This window comes from Gambusia affinis, linkage group LG08, assembly GCF_019740435.1.
Source record: "Gambusia affinis linkage group LG08, SWU_Gaff_1.0, whole genome shotgun sequence".
Lineage (NCBI taxonomy): Eukaryota > Metazoa > Chordata > Actinopteri > Cyprinodontiformes > Poeciliidae > Gambusia > Gambusia affinis.
In genome coordinates, this window is record NC_057875.1 from 14825867 (window position 1) to 14851078 (window position 25212).

Here is a 25212-nt window from a genome sequence, read left to right on the forward strand (position 1 = left end):
ACTCTGTCAATCATGCACCATGACCGAGCTTACCTGTACTGAAAGTTATTCTGTTCTTGGAGGAATCAAGGAGGAAAAGAAAAGAGCGGATGGTTGTGTGTGTGTGTGTGTGTGTGTGTGTGTGTGTGTGTGTGTGTGTGTCTCGGGGCAAGGCTGTGGGGGTTGGAGGGTAAAGCGGTGGATAAGTAAACGTAGCAGAGCACAGGACCCTGAATACAAACCAGATATTAATCCTGAAGCCACAGGGGGAAGGAAAACAAACAATGATATTCTGTTTTTACTTTGACCAAGATTATGTAAAGAATGATTTTCATCTCCAACATAGAACACCCTGGACTTTGTTTTATCTTTCAGAGTGTGGAAATAGTAAAATTATCTCATGGCTTTTCAATAAAGTTGAGTTTTTCTGAAAATAAAATTTTCTGTAATTCAAATCTAAAAATTAAACTAATGTATTAAACAGAATTAGAAACTTGTTTTCTCAGAACTATAAAATATTAAATAAAAAAAACAGTAAATTCAAGAATTTGGAATCCAAAAATGTTATATTTTGACTTATACAATCGTCTGGATGACTGCTGATTCCACAGGTATCCAGCAGACACTCCTCACACCCTCCTTAATGAGGATAAGTCACAAAAGTTTATTTAGAAGGAAGCTGTCCGCTCTCATTGCTGTATCTAAGGCCATTACTGGAAGGTTTAGGGGAAGGAAAGTGTTTGGTATACAATGCTGTACAAGCAACTGGGGTTACTGCTGTCTCCAGAGTATTGAGATTAATGTCCCAGAGTCTGCAAGTAGAACAGGAAGGCACAGAATCCAAGTTGGTCCATTGTTAAGTTTCCACAGTCTGTGATAATTTGGGGAGCCATGTTATCTGCTGATATTGCTCTGTATTTTATCAAGTTCAAAGTCAGCTGCTTTTGCTCCCATCTTCTGACAAGTTTTACAAAGTTAGTGATTTTATTTTCTGCTGAACTTGGTAACTACCCAAACTGCCCAAAGTACCACTACCTGGTTTAGTGACCGTAGTGTTACTATCCTTAAATTACTAGCAAAGTGATTGGACAAACTCCAGTGGAGAATCTATGGTTTTTTGACAAGAGGAATAAGAGACACCAGGTCCAATAATGCAGATTAGCTAAAATCAACTATTAAAGAGGTAGATATATTTCCAGGCACATAGTGACATTTTATAGTATAATGAAGTAACAGTGTTACCTTCAGTTGTTATAAAAAATGTTATAGATGTATCAAACATGACTTAAAAAAAAATTGACTTCACAATTTAACACCATGTAATCCGGCCTCTGTTTCTTTAAGAAACTCCTGCTCTTTCCGACACTCCGCCTTAAGTATGTCGTCACAATAACCTCCATTCTTCATTAACTCTATAACATTACGAGTAGCTGTTATTTTAATTTGAATGGCGTAATAAACTGCCTTCTTGATGATATTCTAATGGCTTGATAAACACCTGCACAGTATAGTGCTTTTATTTATGTGGGATATAGATAAAAATAACAAACAAAAGCTGTGGAATTTGATGTAAAGTTGTTTCAGTCGAAGAAGCTTAAAGGTATTTTCAGTAGCAAGTATTAAAACAGAGAGACAATGGACAGGCTTATCTGTTTGTTTCTCTGCCTCTATGTTTGCATATGTGCGGGCGTGTGCATGTGTGTGTGGGGGTGGGCGTGTGCGTGAGGGTGTGTGTCCACCAGCTGTGTGTTTTATTGTGAAACTGCCATGTTTTTCTGCTAGTGATAGTCTTACCTCAAGGAATGAGCTCAACTGCTAACCTCATTCGTTTTCATTTGTGCTGCTTAGCTGAACATTGGAGCAAAGTTTGGAAGCAGTCCAACACTGCCTGATTTTTGTAAACAACTTCTAAAAAAAAAAACAAAAAACGGTTGAGTGGAATGGATGAATATTTGGCATCAGTAAGGCAGAAACCTCACAAAGGTTTTTTTAGCAAGGTGGAACAGAACTGATTGTCGGTAATATCAGAGTAGACAGAAATGTTTACATCCAAAGTTCAGGACTATTGAACCAGTAAACCTTCATAGAATAAAAGTCAAAAGCTAATACGTTTTTATCTTTGGCATGTCTTTTACCCTCTGCTTTCTCCATGTAATTAATTTTTCAACTTCCTGCTCTCAAAACTACTTGGCTCAGGCTATAAATGGCTAAAATGCCACAAAATACAGCTAAGCACATTAAGTTTATCCTTCCGATGGGCTCTGCGTCTCCCGCCCACAGCTTTCCACTCATGAGTTTGCCCTTCGTTTGACTTTTGAGCTAATTTGAAGCACAAACATTGACTGAGATGAATCGTAGCCAGCAGTTAAAGCGGTAATGAGGATTCAGATGAGGGAGGAAGTGACTGACGAAGCTTGCTGCAGAAAACACTTCTTTTAGCAAAGCTGGCAGAGCACCAAAAATAGAGAAAGACAAATTTGTGTGAAAGCAGAGTAGAAACTTTCAATCATAGCTGACAAGTACACAATGAAACTCTCAGGAAAAAGCATTGAAATACAGCAAATGTTAAATAAATGCAGAGAGAGAATAAAAAATTATGTTTATTTTTTGGCTAAATTAATTTTAACCTCACTCTTTTGCAGCAGCGTGTATTGTTATTATCATTATTTTATTTTGGCTTCTACTACAGCTCTGAAGCTTGTCTATTTTTCTTCCTTTGGCTCTAATGAATGTGATACAGCATGCTAAATGTGATTTGGCTGAGCAGAGCTTCCGCCATCCAGGTAAACAAAGACTCCCTAGATAACATACACATAGATTGGTTGCTATCCGGTCTTCCTCCTGCATTCAGCGGATTATGTTTCATCCCAGGGATGTACGCTCCAAACCAATGTGGTTGTTATGCGTCCTCTTCCCTCACCCTGATATACCCAGCTTGAAAGAGCTCATAAATCAGTCTGCCAAAGTATATTGTGGAGGGAAAAATGTGTGCCCCTGGCATTTGAGACAACCCTTTGCCAGCCTGTGAGAAGGCCAGTTCCAGCCTTTGTGTTCAGTACAGAAAACAAAGGGAATATACAATACACACAATACTTTGTGGGTTGTTTTTAGATTTATCGGAGGCCAATTAACTTTTTCTCTGTTTCAACTGTTTTGTTTTTTTTCTATTTTGCAGACATTGGAATATGTTTTCATGCTTTCCTGTGTTTCTTGTTGTATTATTTCAGTTTAACTTGGGATTTTATGAGCTTGGTCTATACAAAATAGTGCAAAGTAGTGGAATATGTGTGTAATTTTTACAAATACAATATAAAATGTTTAGTTGTAGATGTTTACTGTGCCTCTCCTAATTTAATACTCTTTTCCTACACCTGCAAGACTTCCACTCTCTCTACCAGCTTGTACAGACTGAAATCTTGCCCTCTCTTTGCAAAATTACTCATCCTAAGAATGTACAATGTTTGCATACAATCAGTTTTTAGATCTTGCCAAATGTTCTGAGATGAATTTAGGTCTGAACCATGTTGATTTTCACACATTTAGCATGGTGACCAAAAATACTTATTTTTGTTTCTTCTTACTCTTGTTTACTTGCTGCAACAAGGACTTCACTGGACTGTTGTATTTACACTGAAGTTAAATCACATGCAGGAGGGCTTTATTTGCTCTTAAGACGACTTCTGAAGGCAACAGTTTCAATGGAATTTTTTTAGGGGCAGGAAAGGGGAAGGATTGCAAAAGACTTCCACACTTTTAATTTGTAAAGTTTTGAAAACCATGCATCATGTCACTCCCTAATTTTCAATTATGCACTTTTTAATGTAAATCTTTAAAGTAGTTTTATACTTGATAGACCCTACCCAAAGCAATAAGATAAAAATATTTCAACAGTTTTGGATGTGACACGAGGAAAGGTTTTAAAGTTAAAGAGATAGAACTACTTTTTCAAGGCTTTGAATAACTCCGAAGCAGTTTAACAGCAACCGAAGTAAAGTAAATGAGATGTACAAGATTACTTTATTTGTAAAAACAGTAGCAATAGTGTCTTATCCATTTTTTTTATGTGTTCAGGCCTCAGCAGCCCAGTATTGTTACAGTCAACTTAGCCATATGCTATTATTTTCTGATGTCTTCACTCGCCTAAATATATATGTATATATATATTTTTCTTTTTTTCTTGCTCCCAGGGAAGATCAAGATTAGCTAAAAGCTAGTGGGGGTTTGTGCTAAACTGAGTCCAGCAAGCATTGATGTTCTACAGGCTTGTCACTCAAGGCTCAGGCCTGTCCTTGGAGATAAGACCCATGGCCTACTTAGGCTGATCGATGATGGGATCTATACAAACACTCTCCCACGCAATTTGCTCTCTTTGTCTTTGCTGTTAACTTTGTTTCACCTTTTGGTTCTTGATCTGCAGAACTATCCTTTTGTGTCATTTTTGTTCAAAAGTGAAGGTAAACCTTATGAGAAAATATTTGCTGAATAGTAATGTGCCTCTGTAACAACACATTTGTTCTAAAGTTTGGACCTTGAATATTATTTATGTGTGATTCAGAGTTTTCAGTTGGAAATACTGTTCCACAGAGTATTTGTGCAAATGGATTTATAAGACCTTGATAAAAACCCAGTTGACTTCTTTGAATAGTTCCTCCTTTTCCTTATGCATCCTATTTACAGCCAATATTGTTTCAAAATACGAGGTAGTACATTGAAAACTGCAGTTGCATCTGCTTATTATGCACAGACTAATCTTTTGTCCCCCTTTGTAACATTGTCTCCTGACTCCTTGTGTTCTGACAGCTAAGGTCAAGTCTAAGTGTGCTTCCACATTCTTCACCTGTGCTAATGGTGTCCACTGCATCATCGGAAGGTTCCGCTGCAATGGCTTCAGTGACTGTCCTGATGGGAGCGACGAGAAGAACTGCAGTGAGTCTCTCACACCATGGTGTCTAGATTCAGCAACACTCGTATGCTTCCAGGCCACATTCACAAAAAGTTATAGTCTGTTCCAAGATATACCAACGTCGGGTCATTACACTTTATGGATGAGAGAGGGCCAAAAATGTGGTTTCCTGGTATAAAATATTTAAATAGCGCTCCTGCAAAAACTGAGCAGAGTGTAAAGGTGGTGATACACACCAGTAATTTTCCAGGAAGATTTAATTTCACTTTATGAAGGGAGTTCTGGACCGGATGGCAAGATTAAGTGATCAAGTTCACTTGTAATTCCATATCAGAGATCATCTGGATTTTGTGTAAATGTGTAAAAATGATAGTGTATTGGACAGTAAAATTTATTGGACCAGGTCAATGTTTACCAAAACACTACATCAGCATTTTGATGTTTTCAATGCATAGCTTCTGACTGTCAACGATGAAGGAATGATTCATTAATTTATTAAACAAGTTTGGTTAACCACCAACTGTGTTATTGTTGTGACATACTGTTTGCCTGGCAGTACAATTGAAGAAGCAGATTTCTCTTTTGAAGGACTTTCTGCTTAGCTAAAACTTACTAAGTAGTGAAATGTTAGTGGACTATCAATGTATTGTAATAAACAAAAAATATGGTAAGAATTTTATACACTCTACTTTACATTGGCTTTTAAATGAATCAAAATCAACAAGTCAGACTTGTTTTCCAGGAGGTCACAAAGTGTCCTCACAGTTGAACAAGTTGTGGGGGTGATGGGATGCTATGTGAGCTGAGCACAAAACACATTTCCAGGAAGAAACTGTTCTTTTTAGGCTACAGACTTAAATCCAGAGTTGAATCTTTTGAACTGTCAGGTGAAACTTCTGAAGCAGAACAAAGATAAAGTCTTCAGCTAAGAACATTTGAATTTGTAATACTTGTAGTTTCTTGAAGCACTTCCCAGAGGATCACCTTTTCACTTGTCACTTTCATGTCAAATTAAGACAGGCAAAGAGGAATCTGACAATATTTTGTCACATTAGGATGTGCATCGTCTTCTCCTCTATTGTTTTTTTCTCATTTTCAATATATTTGTAGCATCTTTGACTGTAAAATCTATCCTGTTATATGTAGAACTGTTAACACTTCCAATTCTGTTACCTTTATTTAAAAAGTCAAGTCGTCTCCCCTCGTTTGAATTGCATGACTTCCAATAAGGTTTCTTCTCACAGAACCGCTTCACTACTTTCCCACTGAGAATCACTTCTATCACTCGCCATTGTCAAAGACAATGTTCTTTGCCTGCAGGGCTCACACGCAACTATCTAATCGCTCCATTTAAAGGAGCTTTGCTCCATGCTTGCAGCAAATACTGCGTCACCACTGTGTAATTGTTTGAAAGTTCTCAGAAGATGATTATGCCTCCTTTTAAGAAGAAGAATGAAGACAAAAGGACTGAACACGAGTTTAAAAGGAGTTGTGGCTCTGAGTGGGATTTAGCATGTTTTTACTATTTTCTCTGAATTTATGTTTTTATCAGAATGTACCAATCAAATCATGAACAAGTTTTCATTTTTCTTTTCATTTCCAAAAAGAAAATGCCCATCAAATGATAATATCATCTTCGATCCATTATCTGCCAAAGTCCCGGGAGATAGAGAGGGTAGCTGTAGTGGTCATCTGGCGAGAGGCTCAGTTTTATTTTATTTTAATAGAATAAAGTGGTGCCGGTTAGGAAGAAGATGAAAATAAAACGACTGCAGTTCTGCCTGTAGATTATTTGTTTATATTTAACGTGATTGAGAGCTCTCATAAATTATCTCCTGTTTTTCAGTTATAGCCACTTTAAATAGAAACTTTGCTCTAAGACCTTCTTTGAGCAAACTGCTGACCTCTGACCTTTCTCAACCACAGCAGGCAACCCCCTCGTGTGCTCAGAAACTCGCTTCAAGTGTCGAAATGGCCGTTGTGTAGACCGAAGCTTTCTGTGCAATGGCCAGGACAACTGTATGGACAACAGTGATGAAGAGTCCTGCTTGACCACAGCAGGTAGGCCTTCAAATGTATAAAGAAAACATGCTTGCATAGAAAAATGACTGCAGATCTTTGTCTTTTTGTTTCTTTTTTTACAAAACTCAAAATGGAAACTCTACCTAATCAATCAACCTAAGATTTATGGTAGATTTATAATGAAGAACTCTGAACTGCAGCAGGAAAAATGTTGAAACTATTTTCAAGCAATTTGACTTGCCTTTTTATTCAAACATACTGGTTATGCCTGATTAGGAACGTACTGTACCTTGCAAAGCTATTTATAATCCTTAAACCTTTTTACATTTTGTCATCTTACAACCACAGACGTAATGGGATTTTGTGTAGAAACAGGATTAAACTATATGTGGTTTTCAATATTCCTGACTAACATCTGGAAGGGTGCCATGCTTATGCATTCATGCCCTTGTACTATGATACCCTTGAAAAAAATGTGTACACATAAATCTGTATGTAGTGTAATCCCTGTGACTATGACTATTCTCTAAGGGTCCCAGAGGTTTGCTAGAAAATATTTGCAAAAACAAAAGTACCATGAGAACAAATGAGCACTGTGGACAGATCAAGAATAAACCTGAGGAGAAGCAATACACCAAACTTTTATCATCCACTATCTAAATATAGGAAGTGAAAAACAACAACTGCAAATTAATTCACATTACCTCCATACAAGGAAAGATATATGCTGCTTTCATTTTACTCTTTTGTCCATGAAGAACTTTCTTCACTTTCCTGGCTCAACTCAAACACACACATATGGTGGTATACACTGATGCGTAAGATACCTGCTGCTATAGGTATCCATCCAATTGGCTGGGATCTCCATTTTCTTCTAGCATTGAAAAGCCCAGCTGTCGACTACTGTCAACACTTCAGCTGTACTTTCTGCCAGTAGTCTAACCTTGACATAGATATATCCACAAGCAGCCAAATGTGGAAAAAAAAAAATCTTCCTTCTGCTCTGTCATGGTGAGGCTGTCAGGCTGATTACTGGCAGCTTGTAAATATGTTTTCAAAAAAAACAAAACAGAACATTTCTATAAGGTATCAGCAATCACAGCTAAAAATGTAACATTGTTAGTATTCAACTAGAATGTGATAAAAATGCAAAAAATAAATAAAAATTACAGTTTGTGATAGGATCGATTTTGTGGCAATAATTAAACAAACAGTAACATTATGACGCTTATAACATGTAAAAAAAAGAAATGCATCCAGCACCATTTAAATTAGGTTTTACTTGCCCTAGCTAATTACTTTAAGAAATTTTTTTCTCCCTTATATTGAAGTTGTTCGGTTTCCTCTGCCTTTGAGGGAGAGAGACAACCAAAGTGAGTCAATGCCTCATTACTAGCCGATTCTTTTCACACTCCACAACTCAATGCAGAGACTCAAAATGCTGAATGGAGCTTTATTGTGATGAAGGAGTATTGATCAGTATCTGTGTTCGCTGCACTCCATTTCCTTATTTATAAGTGAAGAATGAAAACTGCAGCGTATTCTTCAGCTGCAAATCTTCGTACTGTAGCATCCAAAGGAACTGCTAGAAGCATTTCTTTCAGCAAACACTAAAACTGTCCAGCTTTCTTCAAAGCTGCAAAGCTTATGTTACACTGGCAAAACAAAGCAAATAATCACACTATTGTCAATGCTTTATTTATGCTCTGTAATAATGTGTTTTATTAGGTTCTTTGAAAAATTTACTGAAGTAGTTTCTACTGAATTCTGCCAAGTTGATCAGACATTTTTTGATTTTTGAAACATAATCTCTTTAGATGGCTGCGGTTCATACATGACGCACATTGCAGGTTCTGAATACAGTTATGTCGCCCACATTTCAAAACATGTCCAACCACACAGAAACCTGTCTGCCTTCAAGCAGCTTTATTTCCAGATGTGGACTAAAATGAGCCTTTGCCAGGATAGTGTCGTCTCAAAAGTACTTTAAAAAAAAAAAAATTTATATGTTGTCATGCTGCAGCCACAAATGTTTTTGATTAGATTTTGCATGCCAGGCAAACGCAAAGTAGCACATAATTTAATGGAGGTTTGGGATTTTGGAAGTATGGTGTGCATTTTTGTTCAGCCCCTCCGCTTCGATGTCTCAAAATAAAATTCAGTGCAACATATTGGATTAATTAGTTACTATAGTTCACCTATGTATGATTTACTTCTCAAAGTATATACAGCAATGCTATAAAACTAAATATGAAAAAGTTAAAGGTGAATTTTACATAACCACCAGAGTATTTTTCATGTGGTCTGCCATATTTACTTCATTGTATCAGATTTTTACTAGTTCAGATATGGGTGCTCTATTGTTACAGCAGTCCCTATCGCCATGGATCTTAATATAGTCTTTGCGTGTGTCTGTGCTGAACAGGTGACCTAAATGTACTCCTGCACATTTTTGCAGCTGCCTTTGCAGAAGGTGTTGAAAGGTTGCGAGTTTCATATTTTCATGGCCTTTAGAACACATCAGAGGAGCCCAATGTTTATTTCTCCTTATATAATTTGTTTCATCCACCATACTCTGTGCTGTGGAGGAAGCGAGGGCATCGCTACAGTTTGCATTCAAACACTTGCCTCACGTTCTGCTCTGACTTTGCCTCTTTCTATAATAAGCACAGACCTGCAGGTGACAGATAAGGCTTACAATATCCGCTCTAAGCCACCTGAGCATACCATCGCCCTAATTTTCGCCTCTGCCTCGCCTCCTCAGTTCAACCCTCCCTTTTCTTACTCATAATTACTTACTTCAGTGTCAGTAGGTTTGTTGCCACTGTTTGCAGCCTTTTTGCAGCTTGTAGCATGCTGATGGACACATTGCAGCTTTTTTTTAATATTAGTTTATACGAATGGTGAAATGGTAAAATCTACATAAGCAGAATCTTCCTCCATCAGAATGGTTTGATTAGTGCTGCAAGGAGAAGTAGAGTTACTGGCACTGGTTGTTCAATCTAAGGGCCAGCTGTTGATTTTTGATATTTAACACGAACGATGGAAGTGCAAAGAGTGCTTTGCAGCGATTCAGATTTTTCTGTAAATGTGTTTGTGCAATCATCTAAAAGTGAGACGGAGGTTGCGGGATGGGGCAACTGAAATGGATACATGAGATAAAGAAATGGAAAGAGCGCCACAGGAACATAGCACAGTGAACCTGAGATGGAGTCACAAGGAAGCAATGAATAACAATGTGCAGGAAGATGGGGGTAAGCAAAAAGAGACATGTGATTTGGCAGCGAAAGGCAGGGATTTGGATAGAAGTCAGTAAGGTATACCGATAAGCTGGAGAGGATGAGCGCTGCATCCATCGAGAGCCGAGCCCCGAGGCCTGGTGGTTGTAGCTCTGGAAACAGACATGACATTAAAGCTAGTTTTGCAAAGCTGAGCTTCTCTTTGCTCCTCCCCATCCTTCTAGTCTGTTTACAGAAAAAGAACAAGACAGCCAATCTATGCACCTTATAGAAGCAACCCGTGCTCGCGCTTGAGTGCATGAACTCATGCTGATGCAATCAGACAGTCAGAGAATTCAGGTTTCTGTCAGTGGTGTCTGCATATTTGCTTGCAAAAGAAAACTTTCTGAAGGTCATTCCACTGACAACTTTAAAGAACCAAAGTGATGAGCATTGCTGCAGTGTGCTTTAAAGAAGTCCCTTTAGACTGTTTTCAGCATCATAATTGATTTGAAATGCTCACATCAGCACCTCTCATTATGCATTAATTAAGTTGAAGAGACAAACAGAGCCTAATGTGGCGATGAGACTATGATGGTAATTATGATCACATATCCTTTTAGTTAAAGAAGCGGCAGTTTTGGCCTGTTTTTGTTGACTGAAGCTTTGAAGAGAGAAACTGTAGCAGTAATGGGAACTTTAAATGATGTGAGACTAAAAACAGAAAAGAGGGCCAAAGGATGATGTGAGGGCTTCAAAAGCTCCTTGGTGTTTTAAGGGTATTTTTATTTTGAAGGCTTGGCATGCTTTCTATAGTTATACACATCAAAAGGTGTTTTTTTTTGTTTGTTTTTATGTTCATTCATATCAAAACTTTGTGAAGTTTAAAGGATTTTTTTTTTATTTTATGATGGCTTGCTCCTTCCTGAATATCAGCAAGATTATTGCCATCATTTCTGCATGCTTTGTGAAGTCTCGACATTATATTTGTAAAAGTAGCTACAAAGAAAACAGTTTTTTTAGGAGACTCATATTTGTGTAGTTCAACATTAATGTTGCAATTTACCAAGATTTTCAGAAGTTTTTATGAAAGAGCCTGTCTTCAAATCTGCTAAAGAGTCTTTACACTCTTACATTAGTCTAAAGAACCTTGCATCAGAACTGCTAGACTCCCGGTGTCCAGAGCCTCTATATTGTATTTGTAAAAATAGAAAGAACCTCTATTGGGTTCAGACAGTGTAACACCTTTTATTAAACATTGGGGTTCATCTGTGCAAGATGACAGATGATTATGTCAAGAACGTTTTCAACACCCACAACTCAGTCATTTTCAAGTGCATAATTTTTTGCATTTATGGTCCCCTAAACTGCCCCTAACCTGAACCATTTCCTCCAACTCTACACAAAAGCTACATTGATGAGATGATGAACCATTTAATGTTTATTTTTGTACAGTCAAAAATAAACATTATTTATTTTATCTCTTTCAGGTTTCGACTCGCTGTCAAAACCTGAACGAGAAACTGGAGAAATTTTCCTTTGCACATGCAGTAACTGAAACCAACGTTATAGATTAACCAGAAAATGTTTCAGAACCTTACAGTGGTGTTTGGTCTTAAAGTGGTGTGGAAACTTTCAAGTATATAGAATAGGAGGTCATTCTTGACATGGTGGAAAAGAAACCTAGCTAGAATCTAAGGCAGGAGTAAAGAATCAATTCACAGCAGGCCAAACCATGGTTGATCCTTCCATAATAACTTTATGAATGTTGGCTTCTTTAAAAATAATGGTCTGCATTAGATATTATTACACTCTGTGTCTGTTAGACTGTTGGCTACCTACCTGACATCTAACAGTCATTGGAGAATGATTAAAAAACATTAACAAATGATAATAATACTGCAACTGTGATAAATTTCAGAAATATTAACCCAGCATAATGTCTACTATCTATAATATCAAAATGTATCAAGCTTTTTTCCCCAAACACAACTGCTGATAATTAAATCTGCCAGTTTCTTTTGTACTTTTTGACAAGCCTCCGAGCTTGAATTAGTTCTTTTCACAGTCCCTGTCTGGGGAACGCAGTCTATTCTAATAGTAACTAAAACACAGCATGGTAATTAACTTTCTTTTTGCCCGCTATACGCCCAACCACCTCCCTACCCCTGCCAATAGCACAATAAGCTGTTCTAACCTCTGATTTGTGTGGTGAGCATGCAGTCTGGGATGTCAAATCCCTCATTTTGAACTCCAAGGATACTTCCCTCCCACTGAGTAATCTGCAGCTTTCTGTTTGTATTATCCTCCTTAGGCCATGTAAGAAGTCGGCGATAGATTCTCCAGCAATGCATCTGCTGTTTTGCATAAGTACTGTGCATTTGACAACCTGTCTTCAAGGCATTGCCATTTATGGGGTTAATAAACGACAGTAATTCAGAAAGGGACGTATACACAGTGGCATTCTGCTGACACCTAGCAGTAATTTCTGCCTCACCATTACGCAGCTTGTAAACTAGACATTAATGTACAGTGTCAGTCTGATATATAAAGAACAAAGAATGTCACAGTGATTAAAAGTCCCTTCACCCAGTATCCATTGCTGGTATCATTTTAGCATGCTAATAGCTGCTCACACAACCACGTCCTCCCAATTGATTGCTGCTGTGGAAATAATGTAGGTGCTGCAGATTTAAATGACAAATTTATCCACATGCAAGTGTTTGTGACGAAGATGTGTGTGACGCCTCGATGCTGATCTCCTCAAGCCCTTTGTCAGCAGCTCTCACAGAGAGCTGGCAGCGAGAGAACAGTGTAGGAGGGAGCGTGAAATAGTGTAGAGGAATATAATGGCAGGAGACTGAGGTGTGGGAGTGGAATGTAATAGTGGCAGTTTATCAGCGCCAACATACACTTGACAGGCACAAATAGAGGGGTGCTGGTGGTGAGGGGCTTGGGTTCGCATGTCACAGAGTTATGAACTTGAACTATGGAAAAGTTTGAGGTTTTTGCTTTGGGTGGTGTTATTCATTTCCGAAAGAAGTGCTGAGGGACTCTTGGTCTGAAAGTGAGGAAGGTCAAGCAGTTGGAAAAAATGTTTTTAGCTGCTGGTGGTGATGTTGGACTGTTGCATCTGTGCAGATTTCTGTCTATTTGAATTCATATTGCGGAAGATATTGATTTTTCTTGTAGCTCAGTGTGAGTTTTTATTTATATGGCAGTGTTGCAAGTTTAAAGAACCAGCACTATAAAAAAAGGGAGTGCTCTCTGCGCTTTGACTGGGGTTTTATGTGCTTTTGTTTTATCTTCAGCTGTCTCTTCCCTCATCGCCTCAGCCACCAAGGCTAAGTGCTGGTCTTTTCAGAGTGGCTGTTTTTTTAAGAGCCTTGCAGCCATTGGCTGTGCCTGTTTGAGGGTCACTCTGGGGACCAGAGCCTCTGTGATTCATCCCTGTCCTTGAATCTGGACCAGTCAACCATCATACTTAAGGCTCCCTTTGGATTAACAACCTTTTCCTCCCAAACTATCCTCCTCATATTGTCACCATGGTGATCCTGGTCAAGAAGCGCCCAGTGCCCACCGACCAGCAGAGGAATTTCCCTCTGAACAGATGTTCCTCTGTTGCAAGAGGGTTTATTTGTTCCTTTTAAAAGTTGATTCCGTTTAAACACACAAAACAGTAGTTTTCTAATAGTGCAACAAAAGAATAAATTATGAATAATTCTTATCACCAACTTATGTGGACTGTAGATACACCTGATGAGAGACCCAAACCAGCTTTTGTTATTAATATTACTGTTATTGTTATTAGTTTGTTTACCTTCGAGTACCTTCAGAAAGAAGGAGGATGATGGGGTCATCCAAAGAGTGGAGATAGACCAGACGTGTTGTTCAGGAGTGCAGTGTAATGAAGTGTGGAAGTGGGTGTTAAGGGTGATGTGTATGCAGCAGAGCAGCTTACTAAACCTTCTTCATGGCAGAACAAGTTATTTTTGAAAAATCTGGAACCCAAGGATGATTATATAAATTGTTTTATTTTATATCCAGCTTTCTGTGAATATGAGACTTAACTTTTGGAACAATTAAGAAAAAAAATATTGTAAAGAAAAAAAGAGGTGCTGTGGTCAGATGAGACTAAAATAAAAATCCTGGCCTTCATGCAAAATGCTACGTGTGGGAAAAATCTAACATTTTTCATCCTTTCAAATTAAATAGAAGTTGGATGTTAGTAAACACACGTTTGAAAGAGAACCTGTCAAATAGTTGTAGTGTAAGGTTAATGTACAGTCTCAGATATTATTGAAAGGCAAACAAATAAATAAAAAAAATCTAACAATTTAATCTGTGAGAAATTATCTACTCATAGACCAGACCCAAACAAACTTAATCTTTGGCCAGAACCCTTAATCATAGTTGATGTTGAGCTTTCTTGCAGAGAAATGCCTGTCTACATGTGAACAGCAGGTAAAGACATTGTGTAATTGACTTGAAGATGACTGAAATAATTTAATACGTATCTGTCTCTGAACTGTGAGATGTCCATGTGAAAGCAAATGTCCACATTTTGTTCTGTAGGATTTGTCTTGTGTGTTTAAAATGAGGGTTTGTTGCAATTCAAGTGGAAAATACAATTGCTGTTTGTAAAGTGAAAACTGTGAATAATTTCAAGAAAATGTTGAAATATATATTGACAGTGCCTTGTGAATTTTCCTCCTGCCTGTCAGAGATGCTGCTGTAGCACAGAGTTTGAAACAATTATCTTTGACAATTTGGGTGCAGGAATCTGAAGCTTTTACCCTGTATCTATGAGTTGTTTCACTGATTATTAAAGATTAATTCAATAATCTACTGCTTAAAATCCTTATATCTTCCCAGGATGTTCTGTTTAATTGTCTCAGGTGAAAGCGTTTTGATATCAGAAATCCACAGCTTGGATATGTTACTGTAATTGCTTTCCAACTTGATGGCCATTAAGAAACTATCAGGCTTTTTTAGAGACGTTGGCCACTTTTTTTAGGTACACCTGTTCATTTGCTTGTTAGCACAGATAGCATATCGACCAATCACATGGTAGGACCTCAGTGAATTTCTATAAATGGTTTAAAGACGAGTTAGTAACATTTTACTATTGCAGGGTGTATCTAATACTAATAAAGTGGCCTGTGACTTTAGTTCAAGTCTCATCTACTGGCTGAGCTTGTATGGTATGTGATTATGAAGCAACCAAATACTTAATAAATTAAAATTTAAAAAAAAAAATTAAAAATTATGAGCGCAAAACACAAGCTCATTAGCTTAATGATCTGCAAAAAAGTATCAGCTCAAACATGACCTCAGGTGATGCATTTCTCTCCAACCACATTTTGCCTGATTGATTTGCACCTTGCTGGCTCTGAAGATGTCTGACAGCAGAAGGTAACATCACCATTTAAAATGTTTATCGCTTGAGTGAAGCCCCCTCCACATCTCCATCTGAATTATTTAAGCATTCATAGCACATTTCACAGTGCACTTTAAATTTAGAAAATGTTGCTGTCTAGTTGGTCTTGGACATGCTCCAGACGGCTCCCGAAAGCATTATCTTCTTTATAAAATGTCCCATTATTAAAAATAAAGATCACGTTGTGTTTTTGGCCACACCGACTCTTAGAATTTTGAGTCCATTAGTAATTTTGTTAAAATCCCTAACAGCTCTAAACTAATGGAAGACATGTCTTCTTTGCAACACTGCTTCTTTGCAAAAGTTCAAAAATGATTAATGAAGTCCCCAATAAGTTCAGTGTGCTACAGAAGAAACTTAAAAGTGAAATTTAATCACTCCTTATTTGTGCGTTTCCCCTTCAGATATTTTCTTTAGGTTCCACTTTATTTTTTCAATTCAATTGTTCATTTTCAAAAGAGGAAGAAAATGCTGCCTCCACATTTTTAGTCTGCATAAGTTTTAGTTAAGTTCAGAGAAAAGTATGAAACCATACCAAAGACGTTCTATGAATAGGACTTAATTATGTTGCATGACTTTGATGAATGTTTTTTTGAAATTTGGACAAAGTAATTTTCAATGATAGTTAGGGGGTCCAGTGTCTGCGCTATTTTTACGACCGTATTATCTTTTTTCCCAAGCATGTCTAATGCACCCATCCATATATTTTGTATGAAAGTCATTCAGCTGTTTTATGGCTGTTGCCTGCTGCAGTTTCAGATGGGAAATCGGGAGCTTATCTTGAGGGAGTCATATTGGAGAAAAAAACAGGATCGCTATGCAGCCTGGGAAAAGTGCAAAAAAAGTATGAAATTTGATGTGGTTATTTTCCAGGGCTTGATAAGTATGGAAAAAGAAAATGTTTGTATAAGTTCATCCATTCATTCATCCAACCAAAGTCAGTGTTTGTATCTGTTCTTTAGAACTTCAAGAACATAAGTCTCAAAATGTTTGGACATTTCCTGACAAAAATCTGTTGAAACTGCAGCTGAATGATATTAAAGACTAAAGAAGTGGAGGTACCATTCCTAAAAATTGTAATGCTATTACGACTAGGCTACATTTTTGTTACTCTTTCCTATGATACAGTGGCCTTGACACATTTCTCTAAGCTTATTATCTCAACAACTCAGGCTACATGTAACCCAAATTGTTTTTGGGGGTTTTTTTTGCCCATATCTAACCCATATCCAACTTTGTCATGGCAATCTGAACAGAACAATTCCGATATTTTCACCCTCCCAAAAAAATTCACATTTGCGTCACTTCCATTTGTGCCACTAAATCAGATATGTAGCCAATAGTTTTCTAAACCTCTCCGATCTGAATGGTCAGGTTGCATTTTATTCGAATTTTACGTCATCGACGTGAAACACATCATAATCCTACTCCAGACTCCCATTGCTCAAGAACTTTAAAATTTATCCATAGACAAGCAGCATCCATTATTACTGTCATAAACAATGCATTGCTGTGCGACATGCATGTTCTTGAATGGCAGGGATAATGGGTTACATCACAGAAAATAACAAAATGGGGGACAATGCAAACTGGAGAGAATTGCAAAGGGAGAGGTGGAAGTGTCCAAAGAACCGGAAGAGCTAATCAGGAGGGAATAGTGCACATCAGAGGGAGAAATGAGGAGATGAACAACAGCTGTGAAGGAAAGAAGACTGAGGGAAGGTGAAAAATAGAACAAAAGGAACAAAGGAAGGGAGGTAGTAAAAAATTAAAGGCCTAAACTAATTCAGCACTCCTGCAACAGTGAGAATGTGACTGAAAATAAATAAATAATTAAAAAAACTGAACTTTTTTTTTTTTTTCTATGTGAAAAGTTGGTCCTTTAAAGCTTTGACAGAAGAGGTGTTCAAGGGGTATTAATACTTTTGAAAAACAATTGTGTTCTCATTGCGACAAATCAGCTGTCATGGCGCATGGCTGTGTAGTTAAATGGGACTTTTTTCAATGTCTAAATGAGCATTGGAGTTACTGGCCACATTACCAGCTTGTTAAAATAAGGGATAATAAATCTGCTTACTTTGTATTTTTAAAAATGTACCGATCTTGCTCGTTCTACAAAGTGCTGCTTGTAGGAAGTAAACATTGGTGGTCCTATAAGGCAAATGTGCAAAATCTGCAAATACTTTAAGCACATGCTTACCCCCATTTACTAAAGAAATCACATTGGACTGCCTTGCTACACAGTCCCAAATCTTTTCATCAAACCTTGCCATATTTAATTTGGTTGATAGCCTAGAGGGTTTTTGTTTTCAGAAGCAGATGATATTTTGAAAACTGGAAAACAGAAAGAGAGACAGAACAGAAGCAGCTCAAAAGGAGTAGCCAGCAGCTAGTCTTATATCAGGAGACATCATCATATGAGTCAGCCTTCCGGTCTGACTCATGGGGCTAGAGATTTGGATTTAGATCACCTAAAATCTTCAAGAACTGAATATTATCCCATAATACCACAATTTGCATTTATTTAATAGTCAGTCTGACAGCAAGTAATTCTGTGTTAATTACTAAGAGCCAGCATTATCTATTTGTAGCTATCAAGAATGAATTGCGTGTCAGTCAGCCGTCATTGTAATGCGATGAGCTTTTCCTGCCAATAGTTTTAGTGTGCATTTTCATATTAGGCAATTGCTAGAAAGGCATAGCTCCAAAAACTAAAAGTCTCCAGCAATTACAAAAGGTGTCCTGTGATGTAATGGCACGACTGCGGTTTAAGAGGGTTAAACATTTATGTATGTGTCTGCCTTGAATGTATCCACCAGGGAGCTGCCAAATGAAGGGTAGCTTAAATGGAACGAGAAAAGTGTAAGAGTGCCCCAGAGTGAGAAAAGAGAGATTGCATGCCAGAGAATGTGAGAAATTGATGTGTGAGAAGACAACATTGGAGGCGAGGAGGTAAAATATGAGCTAACAAAAACGTAGTGTTAGTGTGAAGACAATGGAGCGGAAGGGGAAAGCAAAGCATGAGGGACATGACGGTAAAGAATGAGAAAGCTGATTGAGATGAGAGATTAGAAAGGGAGGCAAAGCTAGATAGAAAAAGGCATTAAAGCTTCTGGGTGCACTGTATGTAGAGTCAGGGAATTAGAAGACAGACAAAGAAGTAAAGAAAAAAACTGTGATGTGAATAGAGTAAATGAGGACTGGGTCATGGTAGCTGGCAGAGGTAGAAACAAAGCACCAAGCTGAGCACGGAGAGGAGCGGTAGGAAAATGATGAGAAAGTTAGCAGGAAACAAGGTACTCACGGAAACAGGAATAAGTAGACAGCAACCTGAGAGACAGGTGCAAAAGGAAAAATAAGGGCAGAAGAGGGAGAAAAAGCATTTGGGGAAACAGGGAAGAACAAAGGGAAAGGATCCGGATCAGTGGATTGAAGATGAGCCAGAGTGGAGAAGTGGGAATGAAACAAAGCAGGTTAGACAAAAGTAGTGTGAAGGTACAGATGAAAACCACAAGCAACAAAGAAGATGAGGTATTTGAGTGATGACAGGATAATGCAAGAGTAAAAAACAAAAACAGAAGCGTTGTGAAAAGACTTTTATAAAAGGGTTCGTAGCTAAACACCAGGCTGAAAAGAAGGCTAGATTAGACCCATTATCTAAGAGTGGTTCTATTTCTATACTTCTGAGACTCTCTTATTTTCTTGTCAATCTCTTTTCTTTTTTGTTGATGCTCATGTCCCATCAGCCTTCCATCTGTTTTTGTTAGCTTTGACATTTCTCTCTAATCTCAGGTCCTTTTCATGCTATTTTTTATTTTAAATTTCACCTCAACTGCCCCACTGTCTTAACTCCCCTCATCGTGGACTTTCTTGTCTTGCTGTGTTTACAGCTCATCCCCCGGTGGTTGGCTGCATACCCTGTGTTTAAATCCACTATTATAAAACAGACGGTGCTACACAATAATTTACTAACACCTTTGCTTCCCCCATCACCCTTCTCACGTCCCCATTCAACTCTTTTATTATGTTTTAATTGTTATATGCGACCATACGGACACCCACATGCCACATACTCATTGAAACTATGCAGGGGTTTGAAAAAGCTTGGGGACAGGAGGACAACAGCTGAAATGGATTTAAGGAACAGTAGAAAGAGACCATTTTTTTGTTATTTCAAGTTTTCTGCCTCTTCTAAGCTAGTTTATTTGATCGAGAGTGTGCAGAAAGCGAGGCCAAATTTGGCATCAGGACAAATGTGTGTGCAAATTTGTGTATGCACACTTTGCATCTGGGGGAGTACAATCAGATGATGTGGTTGCAACCTAGATATACAGCCTCTAAAGTACAACAAGCCATAAATATTCTGGTACTGACATACACCTACAGGCTGCTCTATTAGTCATTGCCTCTCGTAGCAAGGAGTTTCTGCCGTTTTGTTCTCTAAATCTCCCCAAACCCAGTGTATCCATACTGATTGCTACATCAATCAATCAAATCAACCAATCAAATTTTATTTGTATAGCACATTTCAGCAGCAAGGCATTTCAAAGTGCTTTACATCAAATCAAACACAAAAACACAATGCAACATGGAATCAACAATAAAAACACAACATCAAGTCAGATTCCGTCAATAAACTTGCAATTGATTACGTTTCAAATACAACTCTAAACAAGTGGGTTTTTAGTTGAGATTTAAAGGAAGTCAGTGTTTCAGCTGTTTTACAGTTTTCTGGAAGTTTGTTCCAGATTTGTGGTGCATAGATACTGAATGCATACATCCCTGTTTGCTATGTGTCAGTGGATTTGGGATGGACATACTAATTATTAGGAGTGTTTGGTACACTAATTATAAAGTAGGCTGTGGTGTTTAAATGACACCCAACAAGGGTGTTAATGGTATTTAAGGTTTAGGTGTGCCAAATAGAAACCCCATAAATCATTACCCCACTATCAGAAGCCTAAAGTGTTTATACAAGGCAAAATGGATCAGTGTTTTCATGGTGTTTACTCCTAATTCTACCTCTACCATCTTAATGCCACAGATTTATCACACTAGCCATAAGCTGTGTTTCCATCAACAGTTTGTGTATGTGCATTTTATTTTGAAGCATTGCATTAGAAAAGGTTGATGGAAACTTCAAAAATTCAAAAGAACTTCCTCAAATTTGCAAAAATGTTTTTAAGCTTGTTTGAGGTAGTTCTTTGGAATTTTCCAAAACAGAGTTAAATGGGAGATGGGAACACATTTGCAGGATAGGTTCTGACTTAGCAAACATCCAAACATTCACTGATTGATCTGTGTTTTAATAGAGGTACGAGACTCAGGAAAATTTAAAAGACTAAACATTTAATTTAAACTGTCACAAAGTTGAGTGCTGCAAAACAATGACTCAACCATACAGTACCACAACCACTCAACCATACAGAACTTGTGAACTATACCTAATAACCAGATGTTTACTAGGAAACCAACCAATTTAAATAGACATTATGAGTGTAATCTTTTGTTTTAGTTATTATTTTTGTAGATAAGAGACAAAAACACAGCCGCTTTTTATTATTTACTTTCTCCTCTAAAACTATTTGGTATTTAACTACAATAACTTTCAATGTTTTTACTTGGGTTTCTTATTCAGTGTGTTCTCTGTTAAGTTTCAGTTACTTGGGCAAGACTGTGCTGAGTCTTTCAAGTATTTTCCACTTTTCTTATCACTGGTATTCTCTGATTTGAAACAGTAGTTCCAACTTGCAGCAGTGCACTATTATTCAAGCCTTATTCTTATACATTAGAAATTAATTTTGACTTCTGAGACAAACTCCCTCTTTTACAAATGTGCACATGTTTTACATCTTTTACATGTTTTTTGTTCTGTCCTATGCCATTCTATTCTCTACCATTATATTGAATCCCAACTCGTGAATTTCTTTAAGAACACCAGTTTTTCTTTGTGTCAGTTGTGTGTTTAAATATAGACAGAACACAGATATGTATATCTAAAAATTTGCCTTTAGAAATATCAAACAACTTCAGAAACAGCAGCAAAAATTTGGTAGTATGACAATTTTATGCTTACATCGCCCTTGAAATAGCCAATTTAATAATTTTTCATCTGATAATATTAAAATACTGCAATGTATTGCCCAACTGTTCAGTAGTTTTTTAGGAACACTATATGTATTGGGAAACCTCCTTCATTCGTTCATACACTATTTTTAAAAAACAAGCACCCCTGCTGTTTTCCTTCTTGCCTTCTTTTCATGGTCTATTCCACGTTTGTTGTTTCTTTCTTGCCAGTTTTTAACAGGACTGATTAAACTTTAGCTTTATTAATATAAAGCTACATAATTATTAACGTTTACTCAGTAATACTTTTATAACAAATTTATGTCCAGTCAAGATTTCTTGGTTAATGTCAAGTTGTCGTCACAAAGACATTTTGAATGATGTCAACTTTGTATTAAAAGTGTCATGATTTACCGAATGACACTTTATGACAACAGACATAAATATTCATGAAGACGTTCTCATTTTCATGACTGGTGTTATGTCATGTTTAGGACGGTGTCATGACAGTCTTATTCACAACCGGTCAAATAAAGTGTTACCACCAACCTTTCAAAGAAGTACTGCATGCCATCCCTTTGCAGTGTTGATGTTGGGCAATTGAGATGTCTGGCTCTTATCAGAGTAATTTATTGTTTTAATATCATCAAAGGTGGAAAAAATAGTTTTTCTGAAAAGGAAAACCATTTCCTTTTCAGATACTCCTTTTCAGTTTACACATAAATGGGGTGAAAAATTTAATTATAGAACCATAACCATACGTTAATTAAATGAACTTACACTTAATTTAATTAAGTGTAAGTTATTTGTTTATAAACTCATGGAGAGTTTTCTAGCAACATGAGTGTTTTGCTTTGTGTGCTATGTGGGTTTTTTAAAGTGAATCAGTTTGTGGGGGAACTTGGGAGTCAAAGATAAATTACAAATATTTTCCGAGAAGACATCACCATTAGTTATTCAAAGACACCAACTGATGCCTGCCAGCAACCAGCCATAATTTGTAGTGTCATTTCACTTCCTCAGTGCATAGATGGTGAGAAGCTGGAAGCTGAAATATTAATTAGACTGGCACCTGCTCTCTGCACCACAATCATATGTGTGGTCTGTCCCAGCTGTGGCTATTCAGTTGAGAGATTGTGTTTCTGTGTGTTACCTAATAAGGCCAAGTATTCCTGAGACTAGTGCTGATGGATGGCATCTTCAGCAAATGTGTGTTTTTTCAAAAGCCCTAATTACAGAGATGAAACAAAAGTACGTGAGTGCAAGGATGAGGATTGATAACACTGACGCAGCTGTGTTTCCTGACAAATAAATCAGCTGTGTGTTATTTATATAGAGTAATCCATTAACGTGGAGGAAAAAATCACTTGGGGTTCTTACTATAAGAAAAATCCACTGGTCTAAAGAAGTGCGGTAAATTGTTTGATATCTCTATGAAAAAATACATTCAACTGAGAGAAGAACAAGATTCCACTCATCAATTATTCATCACATACAAAAATATCCCTGCTTAAGAGGGGGCAGGGGTATCCTTCCAAGATGGAGTTAGTTGCCAATGTGACAATTTCAGAAATAACTAATTTAGGGTTAAGGGTTGGATGTTCTAATCAGCATTGCTTGCAGCCCATTCTGGATCATTTAAAAATAGATATTTGCTGACATTGAGTTCCTTTCCAGTACTTCATTAAAATCAATGTCATGTCTGTAAAATGCTCTATATTAGGAAATTGGTTGTGCTACACTTTACTCATGCAGTAATGCTGCTGAAGATGCAATCCGTCTTATACAGTGACTCAGTTTTTTTCAAGGTTTCTGCTTATCGGCCTCAATATGCTGCTCCAATGTGGGTTAACTGTCATTTGTTTCTAAATATCTGATTCACCACAAACAATTGCAGACCTCAACAAACTTGGTCCGCTTGTTATGTTTGTGCAGACAATGTTTTCATCTGAAGCAATTTGCTGAAGTGCTTGGCTAACATTTGCAATATAAGGTCCAGGTATTTGTATAATTCATTGATAATTTGGCTCAGGACGTATTTAGATGTGGTTATTCATTTTCATTTTCTGCAGACAGAAATGTAAACACAGCACCTTTTTCTGTGTTTCACTCTGGGTGTGCTGGAGATCTTTTAAGTCACGTGACACAGACAAGTACCTTACCACCCAATGCGGACTCTCTTTCTTTGCCAAGGAACACTTTGAGTTTCAGAACAAACCTCAATTTATAAGAACAGCAGAATATTACATGTAACTGTTATGCAGCATTACAATCAGTCTTCACCAAATGCGTTGTTATTTTTATAACTGATGTCTTGACAACCTATAATTTGCATAAACAAAAGCTCATCAAAGAGGAAAGCAATCATTTTTAAACACGAGGCAAACTTGCTGATTAATATTGACAAAGATTGTTCATGGGGCTCCTGTTCCTACTCTAGAATCTTGTTTTTTATAACTTAAGTGCGTGTCATTCTCTCTTGGGTGCACTTGGCAATATTGTACAGAAAGAAGTATTGGATTTGAGTTTGTTAGAGATCCAATTACCAATCATGTAAATAAGGACAAGATAAGATTGGGACACTCCAAGTGACTCTAATGTTGAAATTTGATGATAGAGATATTATCAAAAGAAGAGGGAAAAGGAGAATTTGAACAACTGAGGTAACATGACACCTTTAAGGCAAAAGAAGTGCAATCCGACTTAAAAAGCTTATAGAACAAAAATGGAACCTCCTTATGGACTAAAGATTGAGGAGAACAACATCCAAATCTCTAAAAAGAACTGAAAACAAGACCATTTTAGCTGGCAACTTTCTGTAAATGTGATTTATAGCAGGAATAATCAACACATACATGCTACTTGTTTAAATTAAAGCTTTGTGCAGATCCCAGTGTTTGTAGGGTACTGCTATGCTGTCCAGTCTGTCAATATATAATGGAGTATGCATGTGTTGGTATACCTCTTATGTAGCAGTGTCTGCACTTTTCTCAGAGCTTTATTCTTTTCATCACTTCAACATGAAGGGGATACAGAGTTGGAGAGAAAAGTACAAACACACGCATCCATTCAATGGGTTTCAAAAAAGGGATTGAAAACAGCACAAAACTTCAAAGGAAGCAGGGAACTGTAAGTTGCTGAATTCGTGTCCATAAATCATATTCCCTTCTATGTGCAAAGAAATATAGATTGAGCTAAATCTTTAAATATTTTTTTGACAAGACGTTTTAGTATCCTTCAGGTAATCATGGTAGCCATCATGCTAACATACTCTTTCTATCTGAAAGAGTATGTGAGGAAGAATTCATATGCCTACATATGTCTTCTTCCTACATATTAATACACCTAAGTCAAAATGTAAGATTATTGAATTCTGTAGATTGACACATTGATGTAAACTGAGATTCCCAAAGTCTACTCTGAAACAAGAAAAGTCATAACACAGCCCATCACAGATAAAGCCCTCTATTTCCGGACATCTGATCTGTAAACTAACACAGGCTCAGAAACCTTCATATCTAACACACTACAGTAAAGAAGTGGCTCACGGGAGATGTACTGACATTGTATTTGAATGAATACAA

At 37.3% G+C, this 25212-nt stretch overlaps 1 protein-coding gene across 1 annotated transcript in view; it reads left to right on the plus strand.

Annotated features, from left to right (window-relative positions):
* The window catches only part of ldlrad3 (low density lipoprotein receptor class A domain containing 3), a 94110-nt gene that overhangs the window by 46419 nt on the left and 22479 nt on the right, over positions 1-25212 (plus strand). The window contains exons 3-4 of the mRNA XM_044124952.1: positions 4780-4905; positions 6809-6943. Of these exons, the coding sequence (XP_043980887.1) occupies positions 4780-4905; positions 6809-6943 (261 nt within the window). The remainder of the gene's footprint in view (positions 1-4779; positions 4906-6808; positions 6944-25212) is intronic.